At 37.1% G+C, this 25,623-nt stretch overlaps 2 protein-coding genes across 6 annotated transcripts in view; one reads left to right on the top strand and one right to left on the bottom strand.

Annotated features, from left to right (window-relative positions):
- LOC106781220 (ATP-binding cassette sub-family D member 2) overlaps nt 1–7,262 on the bottom strand; it is a 58,507-nt gene extending 51,245 nt beyond the window's left edge. For all 5 annotated transcript variants that reach the window (XM_070234850.1, XM_070234851.1, XM_070234852.1 and 2 more), the window contains exons 1-3: nt 7,103–7,262; nt 4,466–4,685; nt 868–2,583 (exon numbers count right to left, since the gene is read on the bottom strand). In XM_070234850.1, the coding sequence (XP_070090951.1) occupies nt 868–2,256 (1,389 nt within the window). In that variant the 5' untranslated portion in view covers nt 2,257–2,583; nt 4,466–4,685; nt 7,103–7,262. The remainder of the gene's footprint in view (nt 1–867; nt 2,584–4,465; nt 4,686–7,102) is intronic.
- A 42-nt stretch (nt 7,263–7,304) lies between these two features.
- Nucleotides 7,305–25,623, top strand: part of LOC138917616 (regulator of DNA class I crossover intermediates 1-like) — a 72,759-nt gene continuing 54,440 nt past the window's right edge. The window contains exons 1-2 of the mRNA XM_070234847.1: nt 7,305–7,454; nt 24,438–24,477. Coding sequence (XP_070090948.1) covers nt 7,432–7,454; nt 24,438–24,477 — 63 coding nt within the window. The 5' untranslated portion in view covers nt 7,305–7,431. The remainder of the gene's footprint in view (nt 7,455–24,437; nt 24,478–25,623) is intronic.

Raw genomic sequence — 25,623 nt, 5'->3', positions numbered from 1 at the left:
AAGAATACCTGAATATTTCATTTGTACTAAGTCATTTGTATTAAGATTTCAGATGCATCACCTTAAAAAATTTGGTCGTATTTAATATTCTGAGGTTACTTCAATGCTCTGGAAGTTTATGTAATTAGGCTAACTATTTTAGGGATCTGCTTAATGTCGAAAATCTTTAGTATTCAGAAATAACATTCTGAAATTCCTTTTCTCCTCCTCATTTCTTCTCTAATCTTAGCTTTTCTCTCAAAGCCAGACAAAATTTCATTTCACTGCCTCTTTTTATTTGTGTCAAACATGGTGCTGAACATTAACTAAGAGTTGGAAATGCCATTTGTGAGACACACTCTCCTGCACTTCTTAGGACTGAGGACCCTCCAATGCTGACCAGACATGCAAAATTGTTAAACTTGTCTTTCATGTAAAAGGACAGGGTTTTTTTTCCTCTTAAAAACAAAGGGCCCTCAATAATAACAACAAGAGAATACCAGCTTAAATTTTCCATCTCAATGGACATGTGTTTACTCAGTTTCCAAACACATTTTCTTCTAATGTTCTACAACCAATTAGGATTTAAGTTTTAAGAAAATGCTTCAGAGATAATTCTGAGCATGTTTGGGTAACTGAGGCTAAGTAGACTGAGTGCTGAAAATTTTATTCTCATGAAACTTTAGAAAAGTTTGCACTCTATAATTCTTTAACAACTTGTGAGTAAAAAGGGTAAGGAAGCATACATTCTAGTACAGGTTTAGATGTCATCGGAGTCTAAAACGCTAAAGAAGTGGGTCCATCAACAGTACAACAGATGGTATCTAGCACTGCAGTGGCAGCTCGAACAGTCTCACATTTCACCCATCATTTTAATTTCTATCTTACCTTATGTCCTCTGTAAAAGGCAATTTCTTCAACATTGGCTATAATTCTGGAGTGCACATACCGCAAATAGCCTTTTCTATGAGCTTCTTCAGCCACCAATTTACCAAATTTGGGAGAGCAGGCTTTCAGCACTTTAGCAGTGGCATATACCACAAGCCCTGCTAATAGGGTGGGCCCAATTGGGCTAGCTCCTCTGGATGGAGCAGTCTGGATGAGCGTATAGGAGGTCAGGATTACATCTAAAATAGGTTTGGTCAGATTAGAATACAAGTGAGCCACAGATTGGGAGAACATCATAATATCCTCAGTAAGAGACTGGTCAGGGTTTGCCAGCCTCCCATCCATATTGATCACCTTATAAGAAGTCTGATTTGTAAAACAGGTTTCATAGGCATGGTCTACTAGGCGAGTTCTGAAGGCCAAAGCCAGTTTGCACTCCAGGTACCTTATCGCACTGTTCACAGAGGCAGCAGGGATGGCAATCATAAGCCACTTGAGTAATTTGATGATGAAAGCCAGTTTGCACTCCAGGTACCTTATCGCACTGTTCACAGAGGCAGCAGGGATGGCAATCATAAGCCACTTGAGTAATTTGATGATGAAAGCCAGTTTGCACTCCAGGTACCTTATTGCACTGTTCACAGAGGCAGCAGGGATGGCAATCATAAGCCACTTGAGTAATTTGATGATGAAAGCCAGTTTGCACTCCAGGTACCTTATCGCACTGTTCACAGAGGTAGCAGGGATGGCAATCATAAGCCACTTGAGTAATTTGATGATGAAAGCCAGTTTGCACTCCAGGTACCTTATCGCACTGTTCACAGAGGTAGCAGGGATGGCAATCATAAGCCACTTGAGTAATTTGATGATGAAAGCCAGTTTGCACTCCAGGTACCTTATCGCACTGTTCACAGAGGTAGCAGGGATGGCAATCATAAGCCACTTGAGTAATTTGACGATGAAAGTCCGAGGCTTCTTTTCCACAATGCTTTTCACGATGTTTCCATCCAGACCAGCCACATAGATAGACAGAAATGTTCTCGAGATCAGAGCCACCGAGTGGAGGCAGAGCCACCCTGTTTCAGTGGTCACAAGATTTGGAAAGAGAATTTTCCGAAGTTCTAGTAGCTGTTTGAAAACATCTGCATTCACTCCAGGCGAAGAATTTTTACAAGTGGTCTCGGTGTAATGCAGTATTTCTCTGTTCTCTGCAGTCGGGTAAGCTGCTTCTTTTCTCTTCCTGTGGCCAGATTGCTTTAAACGCTTGCTAATGATGGGATAGAGGGTTTTCAGAGCATATGCCGCAGCCACCAGGCAGGCAGCCCTTTTAGCAGCGCTCGATCTGGTCCATTTCACTCGACCAGCTGCTGCATTTAGCATATGTGTCATTTTCCCAATTATCCAAACCGGCTTCAAAAAGAATTGGTTTTAAAAGATCATGATCCACCGGAATCCCCAGCAAATGTTTCAGAAAGTCCTACAGCGTTCCATAGTCCGCAGCATTTCTTCTCTTCTTTTTTTAAATTTTGCTTTTGTTTTTTTCAATTTTGTTCTGCTGTGACAGATGCAGCGGAGCTCAGACTCCACCGCACCTACTGGGGATGATTCCCTCAGAAGCTCAAGCTGCACTAAGCCGCCCCAAGCTCCTCCCTCACAGGCCCCTCATTGGCTGTGAGGATGGTGGGACCTTGGAATCCTCGCCGCTTCCCTTTGAACCTTGAAAACGAGGAGAAAGCAAAGCGAATTACATCCTTAGGCAGGAGTCCAAAGAGTTAAATGTCTATTTTGGGAAAGGTCGAATCAGGGCAGCTGCGAGCGACAAAACCTGCCCCAGCTACTGAGCATGCTCAGCGTCACTTAGAAACGCACAGAAGTTTCAGAATATACATCACTCCTCTAAGGTTTTAGTAGATACCACAAGGGGAAGAGCAGAAAGAAAAGGAAATTTCCAAGCGCTATAAAACGAGATGAGGGAGAAGGAGCTAGGGAGATGAGGGAGGAGGGGCAAGAGGACCAACATGAAATGAACATGAAAAGGATATGGAATGAATGTGAAAGGGTATGGACTGAATCTGAAAGGGAGAGAGAGGAAAGGGACAAGCGGGAGGGACACTGGAGAAAACAAACTATCAAGTACTTAGATCTGTTTTTCAGTCCCATTTTATTTTATTTTTTCTGTCTGTGTTTCTCATGAAGTCCCAGAATCTATCAGACAAGTCGTAATTGAGGGCATATTTTGTAAATAAATAGGAGAGAAGTCTTCTGCATTATAGAAAATAGTTCTTTGCTATATCTCCATCTCTATGTTTACTTGTCCTTACAATAAACATCTTCCAGCCCCACAACTGCTATTTTTAGCAATGGAGATCTGATGCACTGGTATTTATTTACAAGGTGACTATTGAATAAAAAAGAGCAGTGTTTCACTTCTACCACCCTCTTGTGTCCTTTAGATAGTTGTTACTTGGAGGTGTGTGACTTTATAACCTAAAGTAAACCATTTGGGAATCCAACTGGAGTTAGATGGTGGAAATAGCTTCTCTGGGACCTTACTTCATTTTTTGAGAGTTCTTTGTCTTTTGCAAACTTTTGTTTTGCTTGTTTTGTTTAGGCTTAGAGATAATCTATTGGCTACTTCCCACTTTGGTTATTTGATTCAAACAAAGAGTGTTAAAAAAATTTTCCCTACATCCCTAATGGAGGACTTAAACTGCTAAACAGTCAAGCAAAATTCTGCATACTTTTAAATATGTAAAATGTTTAGGTAAGGATGAGTGTGTTTTCGAATATGCAAAAACATTTTTGCTTCCCCACACCCACCACCCCCCACAACATACATACACATTTCTAGTCAACTGGAAGCCTGGGAAGATATGCATTAAATTAGAACAGAAGTTGGCAAATTATAACCCAACCAGTGGGCCAAATTTGGCCTGCCACCTATTTTTTTATGGCCCTTGAGATAAGAACAGTTTTTACATTTTAAAATGGTTGAAAACACATCACAAGAATAATAATATTTTGTGGTGCATGAAAATTACATGAAATTTTTATTTCAGTGTCCATAAATAAAGTTTTATTGGAACACAGCCACACCCATTTATTTATTTACTTATTTTCTATGGCTTTCAAGCCACAGAGCCAGAGCTGGATAGATGAAACAGAGCCTAAAATATTCACTATCTGGCCCTCTTCAGAAGAAGTTTGCCAACCCTTGTGCTAGAATATAAAACCTGTTTCAGTGTTGAATGATCTTCATTATTCAGTTTACTGTGAATAAAGAACTATTCTCCTTTTCATAAGTAACAATAGCCTTAAACTTTTAAAACTCCTTTCCCATGTACCTATATGAATTTCAAGAATCATCACAGGTCTCTTTTCATTTGTTTGCATTCAATTCAGCAGATTGACTAATACATGAGTGGCAAATTCATGCAAATTTCTTTTATAGCTGGCCATATTAGCAGCAAAATCTATGATTCATTCCATTGAGACTTTCTAAGTCTGTATGTAGAGATCATAGTGTTATAGTGGTTATTTTCAAAATCTTTTATTCCTAATCTCACGTTTCTCATGTGTCAAAGTAAGGATCTCTTACCCTTATAAACTTTAATTCTTTATGTCACATCTCCTGACTGTGATAAGACAGGTGGAGGGCCAGGGTAAACTTAGCTGGGGGTGATAGGAGGATGTTCAGCCAGGCAGAACACGTACACAGAGGGTTGCACCGGTCAGCAAGCAGCTGGCAGTCGAGGCAAGTGGCCTGCATCACTGGCATAGGACAGCCACATCAGGGGAGGAGCAGGGCAGTGGGAAATCTAGAAGCAAAAAAGGTTAGAGATCAAATCAGGCCTGCACTTAGTTGTAGGTAGGTCAGTTTATCAACTGATAATGAAGCTAGGGTATAGGAACAAGCTTTTATTGGCTTGAGTGAAAGACTTGTTAGAATGAGGAAAATAATCAAGATAGAAAGACAGAAATTTGGTTACCGGAATTGTGGTGCAGGGAAGGTTGGAGGCCAGTTACTAGAACTGGGGAAAAGGTTAATGTGAGATTTGACCTAATGATGAGCCACTTAAGTACAGATGTAACTATCACCATTTTAATTCCACTCCCACCCTTCACTCTACCCTACCCCCAAGAGTCAGGGTTGGTCCTAGCATCTGAAACCAAGCTCAAGACTTCAGGGAAGGCAGAGGAAGAATTCAAGATGATAGGAAAACAGATACATAATTCCAGTGGGAAATATATGCCATTTAAGTAAGAAACTAAGAGTGTCAATGTACTTCTTTCATTTTTTATATTGCCATGCAATTAAAGCAGAAAGAATGCTAATTTAGTTTGAATTTCAAACTAGGTGAGAAAAAAAGAGTGAAAAAAAGTCACTTGTTACTATAGTAAACATAATTCAGCCTAATTTCCACTCAATCTTCTCAACTTTACATGTGTTTATATCGGAAAGCATAAAAATTTTCTTAAGAGAGGAGAAATAATCTTAAAAAAAGATCTTGAAAATGAATGAAAGTTAAAAAATAAGCAATAATTATCAAATCACTCTGTTCTCAAGTGTGATACTCTCAATGTCAGTGTCACAGTGGACATTACCAACAACCATGGAAGAGCAGGATTAGACTTTATATATATATTAGAGACTATATATATACACATATATTAGGAAAACTACATGCTTTATAAACAGTAAAACATCAGAAATAAATTTTTATAATAAAGAGACCTACATATATAAGTATATGAATAAAAATGTATAATGCAGATAATATGTATTATGTGTTTAGATAGTAAATCACCAGAGAGTAAATAATTTTTAGCAATAAAGATAAATTAAGGTTTAAGATTTGGGATGCATTTCCTTCTCAGCAAATGCTAAGTAGTATTTTATCTGTGCTGTATTCCTTTCTTGAACTGTTTCCTGACCCAAGAGATTACCTAATTGCCCTACTGGCCCTAAAATAGCACAGCATTTGACTCATTATCTACCAGTCATGCTAGCCTTATTCATGTGAGCCACAAACACAATGAAGATGAGATCTTAGGTCAATATTTCATCTGTTACAAATAACCACCTAATAACTGGTTCATAATGAAATGTCTTTTGCTGTGAAGGAAAACCCAGCAAATATCTTGTCTGAGGATGTATCTCATAGATTAATCTTTCCTTAGCCTAATTTACCACTTCCACTGCCTCTCTGTGACTGGAAGGAAAGCAGTGACTCTAGTCAGAGAGATGACACGGTTCTATCCAGCTCCCACTTCTTGACTCTTCTCAACAGATTGGTCAACCTGTCCTTTATGTCTCTACCTATAGAATATATTTTAAAAGGTCAGTCAATCCTCTATAAAATTATTTTCCCCTTCTAGTTAATTTAGTTAATTTGTACCTGTTTCAAAATGTTGAAAGTAGGAAAGGCTAACGCACTGGGCCATTGCTTCTGACTCGACTGTATGGTTTAGTTACTGAAAAACGATGAGCTACTCCATGACGAAGACTAATTTGTTCTGAAATGCTATACTCACTTGGTTTAATTCAAACCAATGATAGATATACTTTGGTGAATTTTTGTGACAAAAATCAGTATTTATATGATTAAACAATGTCTACAGGGCACATAATCCTATTTTAGGCAACTATATTTTAGGCACTATTTCCCAAAGAGTTAACAGAAAATGTAGCATATTTGAAAATGAGAGATTGCCCAGGTTAAAAATCTGGAAAACAATCATGACAATTGGGGAAAAAAACCATTTTGTGCATTTGTTTGGTACAGATTTCTAGTTTCTAACCAAAATATCATAGAACAGTGTGTAAGATAAACATTTTGTGAGGATATACAAACATAACACAGAAACGATCAGTAAAATCCAACTTTCGTTTTGAGATTTTTTTCGGTAAGGTGTTTAAAGTCTTTGGGTCTTTACAGCTAAACCCAGTTTTGATCAAGCTCTCTAAGAAACCCACAAAATGGTAAGTTACTACAGCGCAATATTTCTAATAAACAACTGTGTACTGAATATTGAAACTGCACATGAAAGATATTTAAAGGATTTGGATATGGAGTGATGTGGGAATGGAAACATCATCTTGAGGATTACGGATCCATATCTTTGTTCTTGCCTTCTTTTTCTCCCCTCAGTCTGTTCTTTGACCTAAAAAAAAAAGGCTGAGACCTACAGCAAAGTAAATAAAACTACGGTGGGGGTGGTTTGAAACACTAACCCTGCGGCCACAGCCCGACACTTCATTTCTTGAGGGTTCCTTCGCCCGACCGGTTGAAACTGCTGTGTTCTTCCTCCTTCGGACGCGCTGCTTTCGCACGGCGTCCCCTGCGGCCCTATCAGGACAGCGTCGCCGCAGAAACCGCAGAGGCTGCCGGGAGACCCGGAAGGAGCCTAACCAGGCCGCAAAGGCTGTAGGGAGGCTGGGCTCTAGGCCCGTGGGCCGGAGAGGAGCGGGCTGAAACCGAGGAAGCTGTGGCTTAGCACTGAACGGAGCCGTCTGAAGTGCAGCTGTCAGAACCCCAGTGTCTTCTCAGAAGTTTTGGGGAGATGAACTGGGTCGGGGGCTCCCGGTGAGTCGTGCTGCTGGAGCTTGAGACTGTAGCCTTGCGTCCCTGGACGTGCATTCCCGTCATGGCGCCTCTTTCCTAGGCCTCGGAGGGGAGGGCACAGCCTTGCCTGGGGGCAACTTGCTAGGAGAGGTCTTTTAATCTTCCCCAAGCCGGGGGACCCTAGCACCATGTCTCTGCTCTTAAACCGAAAGCAGCTCAGCTTTTCCCCCACTGCCTTTCCAAAAGCTTCACATGTGGGGCCCGCCGTGGGTGAGGTTCTCTGCTCTCCCTCCCCCGCCTCCCGGGTCCTCCTCCTCTAATGAGACCTCTGAGCAGCTGAGGCCTCTTCTCGCCCCTGCTTCTCCCTTTTCGAAGGGATTTCTTTGCATCAATATATCATCTTTGCACAAATTTGTAAGGCGTTATGGAAGAGGCCATTCCCTGCTGCCCTTAAATCCATTGGTGGGGGCTCGTATCCACCATAAATCCAATTTAGTTTGTTTTTGCAAGGGAGGGAAAGTGAAGCGTTTTTTTGCTTTAACTTACAAGAGAATTTACAATTTGTTTTGTATTTAGAATTAATCACATAAAGGAGGATGAGTTGACAGTTTAGCTTTAGGTAACCTGTTCATTGCTGTTGACCTTCAAGTCCACTAGGATGGAAATCATGTGGGCCTGTAATTTCGTTTGATCAAATTCCCTGACAAAAAGAATTGTTTTGATTGAAACATTAAGCCATTAAATACAATTTTTGTCACAAGTAGACCCAGGACAGTGATGATATGGTTAGAATATAACACATTTAAATTCTTAGGAATTTTATAAGAGGAAAGACAGCTTTTGTGTTCAAGTATTGTAACGATGTCTGACAATTTTAGCAATAGCATTTATCCTGTTGAAGATATGTTAGCATCGTATTTTAGAAGTTTATCTGATTTATTCCTAGCTAATGTTCTAGCATCATGCTTCCACTTTGGAGAAAAGTGAAAACTCACTTACAAACGTCACACAGTTTAGTTGATACATGATTATAATTTGATGTTTTTGAATTCTTTAAAATGTGAATATTAAATGAGATACAAAATCATCTTACAAATGCTTAAGCAGTATTAAAATATAGGTGCTATTATTATTCTGTCATATATCTTCTGGTTATTCAGGGAGTAGTATTTTGGTTGCTAGTGGGAGGATGCAAAAGCAATGTACTGCAGGAAACATGTAGTCTAGGATTGTGTTTCTCAAAATGAGGTAGTGCTGCACCTGGAGATATTAGGTACCAGGGGGTTAAGAAACCACAGAAGAAACGTGACACATCTCCCTGGAGCATCAGTTTTATTCACAGATCGGAGGAAAATATATTTTTTAATTTAAGTAAACATGGATATGTTATAGAGTAAAAGGCAAAACTTGTGTGAAGTTGTAAGAGAAAATATGGAATTTTAAATAAATTTTCTTGGGGAGGTTGGGCTCGTTAGGGTCAAACTCCAGATTGGTAATGAAAAAATGAGTGTGTCCACTTTATACTATCCCAGCAAACAAAGGTAGACAAGATTAGTTGATCATGGCGCTCTGACCATGAGGCCGTAAGGGCCTCAGAATCTGAGACAGTGCTTAGTAATCACTAGCAGTTGATTGGAGCTGCTATAGAGTAGAAGTTTTAATCCTTGTCTCAGACCATCCTTGAGTACTTGTTTATTTCCCTCTGTTGTAGGATTAGTTTTTGTTTGAAAATTTTGAGAACTGTTAGGAACTTAAAATATAGACGAGTAACTAGAGAACATTTACAAAGCTCTCTCAGAGCTGCTCCATCAGAGAATTCGGCATTAATTAATTCAACAAATACGTTTTTACTTGCCTCCCTGTTTAGGGCATTGTCAAGCTGTATAGTGGGATTCAAAAGAGAAAAAGATAAAACTTTGGACCACCAAAAGAATTTATGGTAGAATGGTGAGATTTGAATTAGGTGAATAATTTTAAGACTAGATAGTTAAATGGTACTTAATATATAACAAATGCTGTTCTAAGAACTTTTTGTACATTAGCTCATTTACTCTTAAGAAGAACCCTATGAGGTATGTACAAATGTTATCCTCATTTTACTGATAGGGAAACTGAGGCACTGTTAATGTTAAGTGGCTTGCCCAAGGTCACCCAGCTAATCAATGACAGTTATTTGAGAACCATATGCTTAATGGCTATGCTATGCTATGCAATGTAGAAATATGAGTATTGTGAAAGTGGCACATGTAAAGGGCTATGGATATTTAGAGAACAGAGAAATTACCTTAAACCTTGAAGGATAACAGTGTTGCACAGAACAAGCGCTACAGAGAAACAATGAAACACAGGTTCTTAAAAGCTGAAAAGGAAGTGAGATAAATAATTATCAAATTGGAGACCTAGTTTTTACCAAGGCTTCTTAGAAGAGATGGGTTGGGAGGGCAGTATTAAAGAACCTGAAAGGATTATTTGGCAGACAGTAGATAGGTCTGCATTAAGACAGGAAAACACTTGCAAAGAGGCTTTATACCTTTTTTCCAAGGAAATGAATGAAGCAGGCTACAGCAAGTTTATATTTTGGTTGTAGCAACCTGATTGTATACACTAAATCAAACCAGGGTATTCTTGTTGTGTATTATAGGGACCTGATATACAGTTTAATTGCGGAATCATTTGATAGGAGCGTCTTTACAATTGCAAAGGTCTTTGCAAGTTTTCTTGGCATAAAAGAAACTTGGCATTTAACTTTTTGCTGCTCTTCTGTTTGGGGAGTCTACCAGTCACATGTAAGATTTTTTTTTGTGAGGGAAGGGACTGGTGGCTAGGGAAGAAATAAGCTTTCCTTATTTTGATTTTTAAATTACTTGGTTTGGCTTTAGTGTTATGCTTTGTGGACGTCTTTGAAGATATAACATTTCATTTCAAACAAAGTCTCATTTAGGGTAAAGAGATTTGGTCTAAGCTGAAACTAATTGACATATCTATGATAGTTCCCAGTCTACTGTCCCTGAAACTTGCTAATCAGCCATAATGTCAGATTTTTCAATTTAATGGGTTCTTTCTTTTTTTCCTAAAATTATATTCTTTTTTTGACTTAAAATGCCCCTCCCATTTTAAGTCCTTTCTTTTTTTCTCCCCCTGCTTTTTCTTCCCAAATCCCCCCAGTACATATTTTAGTTGTGGCATGTGGGACGCCACCTCAGTGTGACCTGATGAGCGGTGCCATGTCCACGCCCGGGATCTGAACCAATGAAACGCTGGGCCACCTAAGCAGAGGACGCGAACTTAACCACTCGGCCACGGGGCTGGTCCCAAGTCCTTTCTTGACAAAATTAAAAATATGAATCATTTGTCAGTCTTACCAATTAAATAATTTTGTTTTTTTTTAGTTGTCTGGGAATCATTGACCTAGAACTCTAATCTTTGTTTTGTACTTTTACGTCAGCACTGAGACCCTGTGTTTTCCTAGTCACATTGAGGTGTAAATTTGAAAGAGGACAGGTATAAGCACTGATCTTTTTAATTTGGAAAAGATTCTCTTTTATTTTCAGTATTTGGTGATTGATGACTTGTTTCACCAAATTCATAGCCACCTCAGACATGAAGGTGGTAGGAAGAGAAGAGAGAAAGGAGAAGATAAAGATGTGACCAGTCTTTGGGCCTCGATATGCTATTCAGAATGGGATCAACTATAGATCTGAAATACAGCACTATACATGCAGTGTAAGAAGACTTTTTGTTTTAATTAGAGGAGGTTTATTTTTATAACTTAGATTGAAGAATGCAACCCGTGTCATAAGAAAGACACAGATAAAATCCTGTTTGAATTTAGGTGAAGGAGAGGTTTGCATTTGTAAATGTAGGCCTAGAATATTCACCTGTGCAAAGTATTTAGTGAGTGCTATGTACCAGGCACTGTGCCAGGTCAGAGTATAAAGTAACTGAAATTTAGTCTCTTTCTGAGAGATTTATAGCTTATTGGGGAGGGGGGAATATGACATTCCATAAAGTTTGAAAATGTTGAAAGATCAGGGGCCAAAATATATGATTTAAAAAAAAACAGTGTGAACAATAGTAGAACATAGGAAAGTTTTAGCTGAGAGTTTGGCAAATCAGAAACAAGGCTAAAGGAAAGTTTGATGGAGAAAAAGAATAAAATAAATGTTATGTAAATAGTTGGAGATAAGATTACTTATTTAAATACTTAAAAATGTGTATATGTGTCTGCGTGATGGTGAGGTTGAAAACCAGACTGAGAAGTTGAAATTTGATCTGTTGGATATTGAGGAGTCATTCAAATTCAGAAGTACCACAGTGAAAGTGGTATTCTATGACTGTTTGTTTGTGGTGCTAGTGGTGTGTAGTTTGGAATATAGTGGTGAAAGACTCCAAGACAGTGATACCAGTTAGGATTCTTCTGGGGAAAAATAATCAATACTATTTTTCCATTTTCTTGTATGACTATATATTTTCCAGATCAAATCAAAACCAGTCCTAGGGCTGGCGCGGTGGCCGAGTGGTTAAGTTCGTGCGCTCTGCTTCGGCGGCCCGGGGTTTCGCCAGTTCGAATCCTGGGCGCGGACATAGCACTGCTCATCAGACTATGCTGAGGTGGTGTCCCACATGCCACAGCTGGAAGGACCCACAACTAAAAATACACAGCGATGTACTGGGGGTCTTTGGGAGAAAAAGGAAAAATAAAATCTTTAAAAACAAAACAACCCCCAAAAAAGCAAGCAAAAAAAACCAGTCCTATGTGAATTTGGGTTAATTATTAAACCTCTCTGTATAGGAGCAGATCAGGTTGTGAGGGACCTTCATAATGGAAAAAAGAATACAAAATTGTGACTACAAAATTAGGTATAGGGCTTGGAAGGGGAATATGCAGATGAAGGGCTCTGAACTTAAGTTTAATTAGCTTTACAATAAATTCTCTTTACTGTGAATTAGCCTCTGTCCCTGCATCTCTTTCTTCATCTGTTAAATGGGGATAACACTTAAATGTACGGTGAACATCATCCCAGTTTGCCTAGGACAGTCATGGTTTATGCCTGTGATCCTAGTGGCATGCCCAGTTTAGCATTTGTTTTCGGAGTTTTTGTTTTTTAATTAAATATAAGCTACCATTAATGGTTCCGTTAAAATGAACCCAGATAGATTCAGTGAACATCCTTTTTTTTTTTTTAACCTCTGCCATGGTCTGTATTAGTGCATGAGCAACGTGTGCAGTGAAGAACGTTCTCACTTTAACATGTGGTTAAATCTGAAGACATCCAATGACAACCCAGGCCTGACACTTTCCAGATAGAAAGTAACTAACAGCTTCTTTTAAAGATAGCATGAAGGGCACTTGCTGATAAAGTGTGCTGAGACATGAGTGGCTGGGTACAACTAACTTGCTGGATGGGACGGGAGAAGTATTTAATGCTGCTGTCTGCTAGCCACTTGCACCAGCTAGTTGTAACATTGCATTCTAAGGTCTGAGAGATTTGTATAGCCGCCATGCCTGGGAGTGGGGTCAATAGGAAACATGGAAAATTTTAGATTAGGTGTAAGTGAAATATTTGCTAGGAATAGAGGCTAATCAGTCCTGTCAGAGTGCCTACAAAGAGTAGTAGGAATGTTGTTGCTACAGTGGTTTTGTCAACAACCGTTTCCTTTTTCATAGGGTTTAGTAATGCTTTTGTAACCTTTTGGCAGCAGGGAGCTCAAATAAAGGAAAATTAATGCTTAATGATAAATACTGATGTTTTGTTTTTCATTTGAGTTGATGAATCTATAACTAGTACACAAAATGTTTGCCAGCATTTAGCATCTCTCATGGTCACATGACAATCTGAATGTACAAATCTGCTGAAAAAGCATCAGGAGTTACTTTCAGATTTGGTAGTTATTTTAAGGAGATTATAGCTGCAGACAATAGTTTGACACATGTAACTGCAGAACATTAAAGATAAAATTATTTCTGCAATGATAATATAAATAGAAATTTGATGGATCATAGCATCTTGGGTAAAACAGGACTCTTACTAAATTATGTAACCTGTGTAGCCAAGATACACTTGGAATTGGTTGTAGTTCATGTATATTTCACAGTTGTAGTCAAAGAGGCTTGATATTTTACTGAACAAAGCTACAGTTGTCAAAATTTTCAATTTTTTATATGCACAGTTAATGTAACTGAATTACAGTGTTTTTGAGACAATACTGATGTTGAATCCAAAAAAGAATACTTTGGCGTGTTGTTATAAGCTTGCTTTCTTTGTTGCCTTTTATTAATTGGATTTCATAAACATTTGACTCTTTGAAGAGTTACTTGATAAATCAATCTATGTATCGTGCATTGTTATTGAACATTTTTGCAAGCAAGTCCTCTAAATTTTGATGACATTTTATTCAAAAACAGTTGAAAATATTTATTCAAAATATCCCATAAATGGAGTGAAAAACTTCAACTTTAGAAGCTTTTAGTGAATTATAATTGTTGAAATAAAGTTTTTAAGATTTAATTGTGAATAACCTGAAATACACATCTGTGTTGGGCTATCATTCACAATCTAAGATCTCTTCCATTGTATGACCCAGGAGATGGCTGTTCATGTTTATCAATACAGCCTGTAACTATGAAACAATATTTTCCATGTGAAAGTACTATAAGAATTCAATCTCTAAGAACTTATTTTAATTAGGCTCTGTATTCTGAATATTAGGTGGATTTCTGCCTTATCGATTGACACTTTTTTTCTCAATACCATACCTTTTGTAATTCATATTACTCTAAAAACTTCTTCTTGTATTGCAAGAGAAGAATTTATATGAAAGCCATAGCATTCTAATGTATATCAATACTATTCCTGACACATCAGGTGGACCTGCTTTAGTTTTCTGGAAAACCAACCTAAGTACTTTTTCTAGGCTAGTTACTGTCCTGAATCTTAATAAGTCTGCTAGCTAACAATGTTAACATTATGATGTCTTAGGTTAATATTAATTTCACTGTGACACAAGCCATAAAATAATTTTTTCAATTGTTAGTTATTGCTTTATTAATTTTATTTACATTTTTCACTTTGAATCACACTTAAGATGTTATTACAAGATTGTAACAATCTGGAAACGGTTTCTTTTGCATGGCACCTCGCCACTAAAAAGATAAACTAAGCAGCAAAATAAAAAGCAAAACAAAATAAACAAAAAAGAAAATTCAAGACTAGCTGACAGTTAAGATATGTGACACCCATAGTATTTAATCCCTAATGTAGTTTCAACATCTCCTGCGTACTCCATGTAAAATGTACGTTCGTGTTGTTCTTGATGTTTCTTTGACCACATTACTGCCTGTCTTTTTTTTTTAAAGAAAGTATTTCTTTAGCGTTTTCCTTTAAATCTTTGCTTACTAGAAAGAATGGCAAGGGGAAGAATTTTTTTTTTTTATATTTTTGTAGTCAGTATGGTTTTATTTCTTCCTTTCTCTCTCTCTTCTTTCCTTCTCCCCTTCCCTCCCTTCTCTTCTCTTCTTTCCCTTTCTTAACCTCTTTGCACTTTTCTATTTTACTTTATTCTTTCTATCTTAATGAAGAATAAGTTAGTGTAATCTATATCCCTGCTTCCCACAATTGATAACTTGTGGAGTGTTCTATGAAGAAGTTATGGCCTTTTGATTTTATTTTCAGTATGTAGCTATAATGGCAACTAATATTGTTCACTTAAACTTTTACTGAAAGAGATGGTTGCAATATATTTCTTTAAAAATCCATTTTCTAGAATAACATAGTAATTACTGTTAAAGAGATGAGCTTCATTCCCACCTCCCCACCCCTAAATCTCTGGTAATTTAAATTTCAGGACAAAAATTAGAGAAACTCTTAAAATTGTTTTTTATAAAGTGCATATAAATTTCATGAAGAAACTGATGTTTGAATGGGGTCTTGAAGGTATTGAAAGTTTTGAGTATGAAATATGGTGGGAGGAGTCTCCATATATGGAGAAGAAAAACTATATTTTCATTTGGTTGGGTGTTGGAATACATGAAACGCAGGAATGGAAAACAAAGTTGAAACCTAAGTTGGGGCAGGCAAAGGAAGTCACGTCCCTAAGTGATAATCAGAGCTGTGTTTTATTGCTATTACCAATGTAGTAAGAAATATAGGAGAACATTTGCATAAAATCAAGGAGACTCTTTAAAGTATAATTATGGTAGCTAGCTACATACTTAATATTGCAGTAGTCAAAGTAGCAAATGACTTCTGAGGATTCACAGTTTATATATAGCAAGCTATTTTAATTATCTGCACGTTTTTCTTTTTCTCAGATATAAAATTCCATCTAGTTTACCCCATTATTTGGGGATATATTCATTTGTTCTCCCGTCTTTTCTATCTTATTTTTTTCTACCTTTATTGAGGTATAATTGACAAATAAAATTGTAAGATATTTAAAGTATATCATGTGATGGTTTGATATATGCATACATTGTGAAAGTTAATTAACACATCCATCACCTCAGATATTTCTCTTTTTTGGTGAGAACATTTAAGTTCTACTCTCTTAACAGATTTCAATTATACAATACAATGTTATTTTGTATTAACAAATGGTATGGTTACCATGTTATCCTCAGAACTTATTCATCTTATAACTTAAAGTTTGTATGCTTTTACCAACCTCTCCCTATTTACCTGACCCCCCAGCAACCACTTGTCTGTTCTCTGTTTCTATGATTTTAACTTTTTTTTAGATTCCACATATAAGTGGTACCATGTCCTATTTGTCTCTGTCTGACTTAATTATCTAATGCCTTCCAGGTTCATCCATGTTATCACAAATGACAGGATTTCTTTCTTTTTTTTGTGAGGAAGATTGGCCCAGAGCTAACATCTGTTGCCAATCTCTCTCTTTTTGCTTGAGAAGATTGTTGCTGAGTTAATATCTGTGCCAGTCTTCTTCTACTTTATGTGGGATGCAGCCACAGCATGGCTTGACACGTGGTGCTAGGTCTGTGCCTGGGATCTGAACCTGCGAACCCCGGGCTGCCAAAGTACAGCATGCGAACTTGACCACTATGCTGCTGGGCTGGCCCAGGATTTCTTTCTTTTAAAAGGGTGAATGATATTCCATGATGTATATATATATACCAAATATTCTTGATCCATTCATCCATTGATGTACTCTTAATCTGCTTCATACCTTGGTTGTTGTGAATAAGGCTCCTATGAACATGGGAGTACAGATATCTGTTTGAGATGTTGATTTCTCTTTGGATATATACCCAGAAGTGGTACTGCTCGATCAAATGGTAGTTCTTTTAATTTCTTGAAGAACCTCCATGCTGTCTTCCATAATGGCTGCACCAATTTATATTCCCACCAATAGTGCACAAGGGTTCCCTTTTCTCCACATCCTAATATTTGTTCTCTCTTTTCTTTTTGATGCAAGTCATCCTAAAGGACATGAGGTGATAAATCATTGTGGTTTTGATTTGCATTTCCCTGAGCGTTAGTGATATTGAGCACCTTTTCCTGTACCTGTTGATCATTTGCATGTCTCTTTTGAAAAATGCCTATTTACGTCCTTTGCCCATTTTTTAACTAGGTTATTTGTTTTTTGCTGTTGAGTAGTATGAGTTCCTCATATTGTGGATATTAAACTCTTATCAGATATAAGATTTGCAAATATTTTCTCCAATTCCATAGGTTCCCTTTTCATTTTGTTGATGGTTTCCTTTGCTGTGCAGAAGCTTTGTAGTTTGATGTAGTCCCACTTTTTAATTTTTGCTTTTGGTGTCCAATCCAAAAAATCATTGCCGAAACCAATTTCAAGGAGCTTACCCCCTGTGTTTGCTTCTAGGAATTTTATGGTTTCAGGTCTTATATTCAAGTCTTTAATCCATTTAGAGTTGATTTTTGTGTACAGTGTAAGATAACGGTTACAGTTTCATTCTTTTGCATGTGACTGTCTAGTTTTCCCAACACTATTTATTGAAGAAACTGACCTTTCCCCACTGTGTATTCTTGGTTCCTTTGTGATACATTGAATGACCATATATTTCTGGCTTATTTCTGGATATTCTATTCCATTGGTCTGTCTGGCTGTTTCTATGCCAATACCATACTGTTTGATTACTGTCACTTTGTAATATAGTTTGAAATCAGGAAGTATGATGCCTCCAGCTTTCTTTCTCAATTATGCCTTGGCTATTTGGGATCTTTTGTGGTTCCATACAAATAATAGGGTTGTCTGTTTTATTTTTGTGAAAAATGCCACTAGAATTTTGATAGGGATTGCATTGAATCTGATATGTCATTTGATTTCTGGGCTTTCAATTCTGTTCCATTGATCTGTAGGTCTGTTTTTTTACCAGTACCATCCTGTTTTGATTACTATAGCTTTGTAGTATATTTTGAAATCAGGGATTGTGATGCCTCCAGCTTTATTCTTTTTTCTCAGGATTGCTTTAGCTGTTTGGGGTCTTTTGTTGCCCCATATGAATTTTAGGATTCTTTGTTCTATTTCTGTGAAGAATGTCATTGGGATTCTGATTGGGATTGTATTGAATCTGCAGATTGCTTTAGGGAGTATGGACATTTTAACTGTATTTATTCTTCCAATCCATGTGCACGGAATATCTTTCCATTTCTTTATGTCTTTATCAATTTCTTTCAATAAAGCCTTAATAGTTTTCATTGTATAGGTCTTTCACCTTCTTGGTTAAATTTATTCCTAGAAATTTTATTCTTTTTGTTGTGATTGCAAATAGTATTGTATTCTTGAGTTCTCTTTCTCTTAGTTTGTAATTAGAGTATAGAAATGCAAATGATTTTTGCAAGTTCATTTTGTATCCTGCCATTTTTCTGTTATTGTTGATTATTTCTAATAGCTTTCCAATGGATTCTTTAGGGTTTTCTATATATAAAATCATGTCGTTTGCAAACAGTGAGCATTTCACTTCTTCATTGCCTATTTGGATACCCTTTACTTCTTTTTCTTGCCTAATTGCTCTGGCTATACCTCCAGTACTATTTTGAATAAGAGTGGTGAGGGTGCGCACCCTTGTCCTGTTTCTGTTCTCAGAGGGATGGCTTTTAGTTTTTCCCCGTTGAGTATGATGTTGGCTTGGGTTTGTCATATATGGCCTGTATTATGTTGAGATACTTTCCTTCTATACCCATTTTATTGAGAGTTTTCATCATAAATGGATGTTAGATCTTGTGAAATGCTTTCTCCGCATCTGAGATGATCACGTTTTTTATTCCTCATTTTGTTAATTTGGTGTATCACATTGATGGATTTGTGGATGTTGAACCATCCCTGTGTCCATGGTATAAATCCCACTTGATCATGCTGTATGGTCCTTTTAAGATTTTGCTGTATTCGGTTTGCCAGTATTTTGTTGAGGAGTTTTGTATCTCTGTTCATCAGCAAAATTGGCCCGTAATTTTCTTTATTTGTGTTATCCTTGTCTGGCTTTGGTATCAGCTTGATGTTGGCCTTGTAGAATGACTTACGAAGTATGCAGTCTTTTTCAATTTTTTGAAATAGTTTGAGAAGGATAGGTATTAAATCTTTGAATGTTTGGTAGAATTCTTAAGAGAAGCCATCTGGTCCTGGACTTTTATTTTTTGGGAGGTTTTTGATTACTGTTTCAATCTCTTTACTTGTGATTGGTCTTTTTAATTCTCTATTTCTTCTTGATTCAGCTTTGGCAGATTGTATGAGTCTAAGAATTTATCCATTTCTTCTGGATTTTGCAATTTGTTGGCGTATAGTTTTCATAGTATTCTCTTATGATCCTTTGTATTTCTGTGGTATCGGTTAATTTCTCCTCTTTCATTTCTAATTTTATTTGAGCCTCCTCTCTTTTTTCCTTAGTGAGTCTGGCTAAGGGTTTGTCAATTTTATCTTCTCAAGGAACCAGCACTTGGTCGTTGATCCTTTCTACCATTTTTGTGGCTTCAATTTCATTTATTTTTGCTCTAATTGTTATTATTTCCCTCCTTCTGCTAACTTTGGGTTTTGTTTGTTCTTCTTTTTCTATTTCTGTTACGTGCAGTTTAAAAGTGCTTACTTGAGATTTTTCTTGTTTTTTAAGGTGAGCCTGTGTTGCTATGGTTTTCCCTCCTAGGACCACTTTTGCTGCATCCCATGAGTTGGTGTGGTATAATGTATTTTCATTTTCATTTGTCTCCAGATATCTTTTGATTTCTCCTGTAATTTCTTCAATGACCCATTGGTTGTGCAGTACTATGTTGTTTAGCCTCCACGTATCTGTCACTTTTGTAGCTTTTTTCTTGTAGTTGGTTTCTAGTTTCATAGCATTATGGTCACAAAAGATGCTTGATATGATTTCAGTCTTCTTAAATTTATTAAGGCTTGCCTTCTTTCCCAACATATGGTCTATCTTTGAGAATGTTCCATGTGCACTTGAGAAGAATGTGTATTCTGCTGTTTTTATATATGTTCTATTAAGTCCATCTGGTCTAGTTTTTCATTTAATTCCATTATTTCCTTGTTGACTTTCTGTCTAGATGATCTATCCATTGATCTAAGTGGGGTTTTAGGTCCCCTACTATTATTATGTAGTAGTTCACTTCTCCTTTTAGGTTTGTTAATAGTTACTTTATGTACTTTGGTGCTCCTATGTTGGTTGCATCCAAATATGTATTTTTATTGTAAATTACAATATCACAATGATCAATCTGTTGTTCAAAGTGGGGTTTTGAAGTCCCCTGCTATTATTTATTGCTGCCCATTTCTCCTTTTAGTTCTGTTTATATTTGCTTTATATATTTAGGTGCTCCAATGTTGGGTGCATAAATATTTACAGTTCTTGTATCCTTTTGATGAATTGACTCCTTTATCATTTTGTAATGGCCTTTGCTGTCTCTTGTTACAGTCTTTGTCTTCAAGTCTATTTTGTCTGAGAATTATGCTACCCTAGCTTTTGGTTTCCCTTTGCATGTAATATCTTTTTCCATCCCTTCACTTTCAGTCTGTTTGTGTCCGTAATCCTGAGATGAGTCTCTTGTAGGCAACATATATTTGGGTCATGTTTTTCAATCCATTCAGCCAAAAATCATTTACATTTAAAGTAATTATTTACATGGATGGACTTACCATGGCCGTTTGGTTGTTTTCTGGTTGTTTTGTAATTCTTCTATTCCTTTCTTCCTCTCTTGTTCTCTTCCTGTGTGATTTGATGATTTTCTCTATGGTATACTTTGATAACTTTCTCTTTATCTTGTATATCTCCTCTAGCCTTTTACTTTGTGGTTACCATGAGGCTCACTTAAAACATACTTGCCTGCTCACTCCATGTTGAACCCTGAGGGGATAGCTCTGGTGAGTGCTGCATTCCTGTTAAGAATGCTTATTTATTTGCCATAGTCTTGTGGGTCTTGTGGACACAAGCCCATTGGCTTTCAGAGCTAGGTGTTTTGGGAGTCTGTCTGTTTGGTGAGAGTCTTAAAATTTGGAGCACTAGATGTGGAGGTCAAACCCTTTGCTCCTCAGGGAGAAGGTGGAGTTGGGGATTTCCTTCTGACTGTATGGCATTGTGGCAGGGGTGGGGTTTATGATGAGAGTGTGTCTCAGCCTTTCCTACCTGTTTCAACCTGGGTATTTTTGCATTTGTCCCGTGTGTACGAGTCGCTAGTCTAGTTTCTGGATCTCTTTCAGAGGGAATGCTCCAAGTGTAGCTGTACATTTGGTGTGTCTGTGGGAAGAGGGGAGCTCAAGATCCTCCTATATCATCATCTTGGTCAACCCTTGGGGGAGAAAAAAAACAACTTTACAGTACAGTTTTATTTTAAGTTAGCCTAAGCAAAACTGTTAGAAGCAACTATTAGGAATATATATATATATATATATATATATATATATATATATATATATATATTTTTTTTTTCCACTGACATAGCCAAGTAAAAAGTCACTTGGATTGTCAACTAGTTTAATTTTAATCTACATCTCTTTAGTGGACATTTGTACTCACTGGCAGCCAAGCATCTGAGCCCCTTATCTATGCGTGGGGGTATTTCCTACCTTATGAGTTTTGGTGATAGGCACAGACCACCTGCCTATGTGGAATCTTGGGGAAAAAACCCAGACATTTGTTTCACTATGCTTTGCAGCTAGCAAATAGGCATGTGACCTAAGCTGAGACTTAGATGCACTTGTCCTGTACTTTGAATTAGAAGCTAGTAACACAAAGAAGTAGGGACTACAGAGCTTCTATTGTAGTTGGAAGCAGTTGCAAGAGCTGCAGCAGGATTGAATTTTAATGCCAGTGATGCCAGGGGGTGGTGTTCACTGTCCAGGAGTGGAACTGGTGCAGTCAGTGGTGTTTAGTGTTCACCAGTGCTGGCAGTGGTGTCCTTAGGAGACTAATTATGGCTTGATTTTGACTATGATGCCACAGCTCCCTAGACTTCCTTGTTCTTGCCAGGTGCCAAACGTGCTTCCTCAGCCTTGTTGACATGTTTGTTGGTTACCCGATTTTCTTTTAATAAATTTATTTTCTGTTTAAATTAACCAAAGGAGCTTTCAATTTCTTGTAACTTAAGAATCCTAACTGATGCAGTTTTCTTTTCTAGTGCAGGTAATTGAGAGTGACTATATTTGGTAAAACATTTAGACATATAGTACTATTTCGTAGCATTGGTTGCCTTAATAATAATTTAAAATGTTCTTTTTATGAAATTGCCTTTGACTTATACGTTAGGATCTTTTTTCACTTTCACTGTGGTCTAATATTAGTAGGCTAATCTAGCAATTAGTCTTGAAATCCTAATTAATTTTTTCTTAGGCACATAGGAATAGGGATTATGGAGTACATAGAATTTGGTGAGAGCCATAAGAGTGTCCTGGATAATGGAAAATCAGCCTGGAGTAAAATCACTTGATTTATACATATATGAAGACTGTATTTAGGCTTTGGCTAGTCCCTAATTCTATTGATCTTTATAATGTGGGAACTTCTTATAGAATTGATTTTTCTTCCTACTCTCTCTGTAATCTAGATTGTTTAATACTGCTGGCTCTGTCATACTTCTTATATTTCGGAACTTTGAAAAGTCACTTTGCTTTCTCTTTTTTTGAGGAAGATTAGCTCTGAGCTAACTGCTGCCAATCCTCCTCTTTTTGTTGAGGAAGACTGGCCCTGAGCTAACATCTGTGCACATCTTCCTCTACTTTATACGTGGGACGCCTACCACGGCATGGCTTGCCAGGCGGTTCCATGTCCACCCCTGGGATCTGAACTGGCGAAACCCAGGCCGCCAAAGCGGAATATGCACACTTAACTGCTGCACCACCGGTCCAGCCCCCACTTTGCTTTCTTTGCCTTAAGTTTTAAAATGATGGAGAATAAACTAATCTCTAATGTCCTCTCTAGCCTTAGCATTTGATGGGTCAATGAAATGTGATTTATTTCCTTTTTCTTTTCTAAAGTTTGAATGCCAGCAGTGCACTTATGCTGCGTGGATCTGGACAGATCGAATTCTTTGCGCAGTGAACTCAAAATGGTCAATTAAGACATAGCTATTGGGAAGTATGTTAAAGTACAAGTTCAGTAAGTACCAAAGTCTGGGGGTATTCAGTAACTGTCATTCATGTAGTTTATGAAAATCATTTGGAAAATGAACAGCTTTGTATATTCACAGTTGAAATTCTTGGAAGACGGTATAATATCTGGTTGAAAACTTCAAAACCAGAATGCTTAGGTTTCAGTCTGGCTCTACCATTTATTAGCAGTGTGACCTTGGGCAAGTTACTTAACCTCTCTGCATCTTAGTTTCTTCCTCAGTAAAATGGGGATAAAAATAGAACCTACCTTACAGAGTTCCTGTGAAGATTAAATGAGTTTGTACATGTAAAGTATCTGAAGTGTCTAGAAAGGTGCAAGACATATGGTACTCATCATTAGCGATTATTATTTTCATGTTATTATATAATCTCATGTAGCTAAAATACATTTTGTCATTTTACTTATAATTCTTGTACAAATCTTGAATTTGAGATCATAGTTTCATGAATATCCAAAAGATTTATTGTGCATATGTGCTTATCTTGTCATGAATGTTTTATGGCATTCTACTATTATTAATAGAGCAAATAATTTATAACCATTAAATATTGCAGTATCATGGGATTCGTTGCAGTGTTTGGCACAGAGATCATAGGTGTGAAGCACATCCATAAAAGCTAGCTGTGTTTTAAAGAAGTTATGAGATTTCAAGTATGCATAGCTGATATAGTAATGTAACTGAATTGCTCTAATAATAAACTTAACATTTCTTTCAATCCTATATAGATTTTGGTCCTTTCTCTACTTCCTGTTGATAGAAGTAGAATATTGAAATACAAGGAAAATTAAAATGGCAGCATTGACCAAGAATATTGCTATCATCTGAGAATGTTTCAGTGGTACCTCCTTGCCAATGCATTGATTTCTCTTTGCTTATCTTGATTTTATAATTCAGATGTATTTTATGCTTCATTATTAATGATAGGTGTAGAGTCTTTCTTATTAGTTCTTGGATTTTCTATCTAAGAAAATTTTGTGAAACAGTATATACTATAACATTTGAGAACATTTTCATAGTTTCTTTTCATAAAATAGCATAATTATCACTATACTTTTAGATTTTAATTCCAAATCTTTAATTCAACTAAAATGACATCATTTTATTTTATTTATGTATTTATTTTGGTGAGGAAGATTGGCCCTGAGCTAATATCTGGTTCCCATCTTCCTCTTTTTGCTTGAGGAACATTGTCCCTGAGCTAACATCTGTGCCAATCTTCCTCTATTTTGTATGTGGGATACTGCCACAGCATGGCATGATGAGCAGCGTGTAGGGCCGTGCCTGGGATCTGAACCCAGGAACCCTGGGCCACCAAGGTGGAGCATGTGAACTTAACCAGTTTGCCACCAGGCTGGCTCAACAATCATTTTAGAGACCATTTCTTTAATCATTGTGTTTTTTATCCTGTTTCCTTTTTCAGGACCAGGGTTCTGATCAAGCAGGAAAGGAGAAAGCAAAAGGTAAAGAGAATATGTTTATTTGTGTTAGCTTTATGAAAAAAGTGATCTTCTGAAGCATTTTTCCAAGGGTAATAACTAAGTGAAATTGGAAGACTCTCTTCCTTTAGTCTTCTCAACCTTGTAGATAGGTTGATAACCAACCATTTTGCTTAGGCGGAGACTTAAGGACCTTGTTGATTCTTGTTGTCATTCTAGTTCCAAGATGTATCCCAAGTCTGATAACTTCTCACTACCTATACTATTAGCACCCTGATTCAAATCATCATCATTTATTGCCTAGAGTAGTATAATGGCCTTATAACCTACCACCTTTTTTTGTTTTTTAATTACATTGATCATTACACAGTAAAGATGAGCATGTATGTACATTACAGCTCAGCAGTATATATCTGAGTGAAACTCTTCCACTTGTGAACTTTGAGACATGTACAAGCTTGTTTGGACATTGTTGTTGTTAAGTAGCAAACAAAAAAAAGAGAGAGAAGGAGGAGAAAGAGAGAAAGAAGGACAGGGGAGGAGGAAGGAAAGGGGACCACCCAAATGTCCATTAGCAGAAAATGGTTAAGCAAATAGTGGCATACCCAAGTAATGATGGAGCAGTGAAAATGTTTCAACTACGTGTAATTAGTGTGGATGAATCTCAAAAACATAAAGTTGGATAAAGAAAGCAACTCACAAAAGAATACAAGCAGTAAGATTCCATGTACGAAAAGTTCCAAAACAGAAAAAATATGTTCGAAGGTAGTAAAATTTAAAGAAAAGCAAGGGAGTGATTATTATGAAAGCAGGATAGTTGTTAACTCAGTGAATTGATGCTTCATTGTAAATTTAACTTGTATTTCCTTGATTACTAATGAGACTGACTATCTTGTCATTCAGGTTTCCTCTTTTGTCAGGTACTTTTCCAAGTAGTTTTTTCATTTTTTATTTGAGTTGTTTGTCTTTTTCTTATTGTGTCTATGTATTTAGGAATTATTTGTCAGGTGTATTTGTCCTTTGGCTTTTAATTTTAGTTTTTCAATCCTGTCTTTGAAGAAAAGTTCTTAATTTTAATGTAATTGAATTTATCACTGTTTTTCTGCTTTATCTTTTACTCCTTTGTAGTCTGTGACACAGTGGTTAGTATGATCTTTTAAAGGCACAAAT

The sequence above is a fragment of the Equus caballus genome, chromosome 15 (assembly GCF_041296265.1).
Source record: "Equus caballus isolate H_3958 breed thoroughbred chromosome 15, TB-T2T, whole genome shotgun sequence".
NCBI classification, from domain to species: domain Eukaryota; kingdom Metazoa; phylum Chordata; class Mammalia; order Perissodactyla; family Equidae; genus Equus; species Equus caballus.
This window is presented reverse-complemented; position numbering and strand designations above follow the sequence as displayed.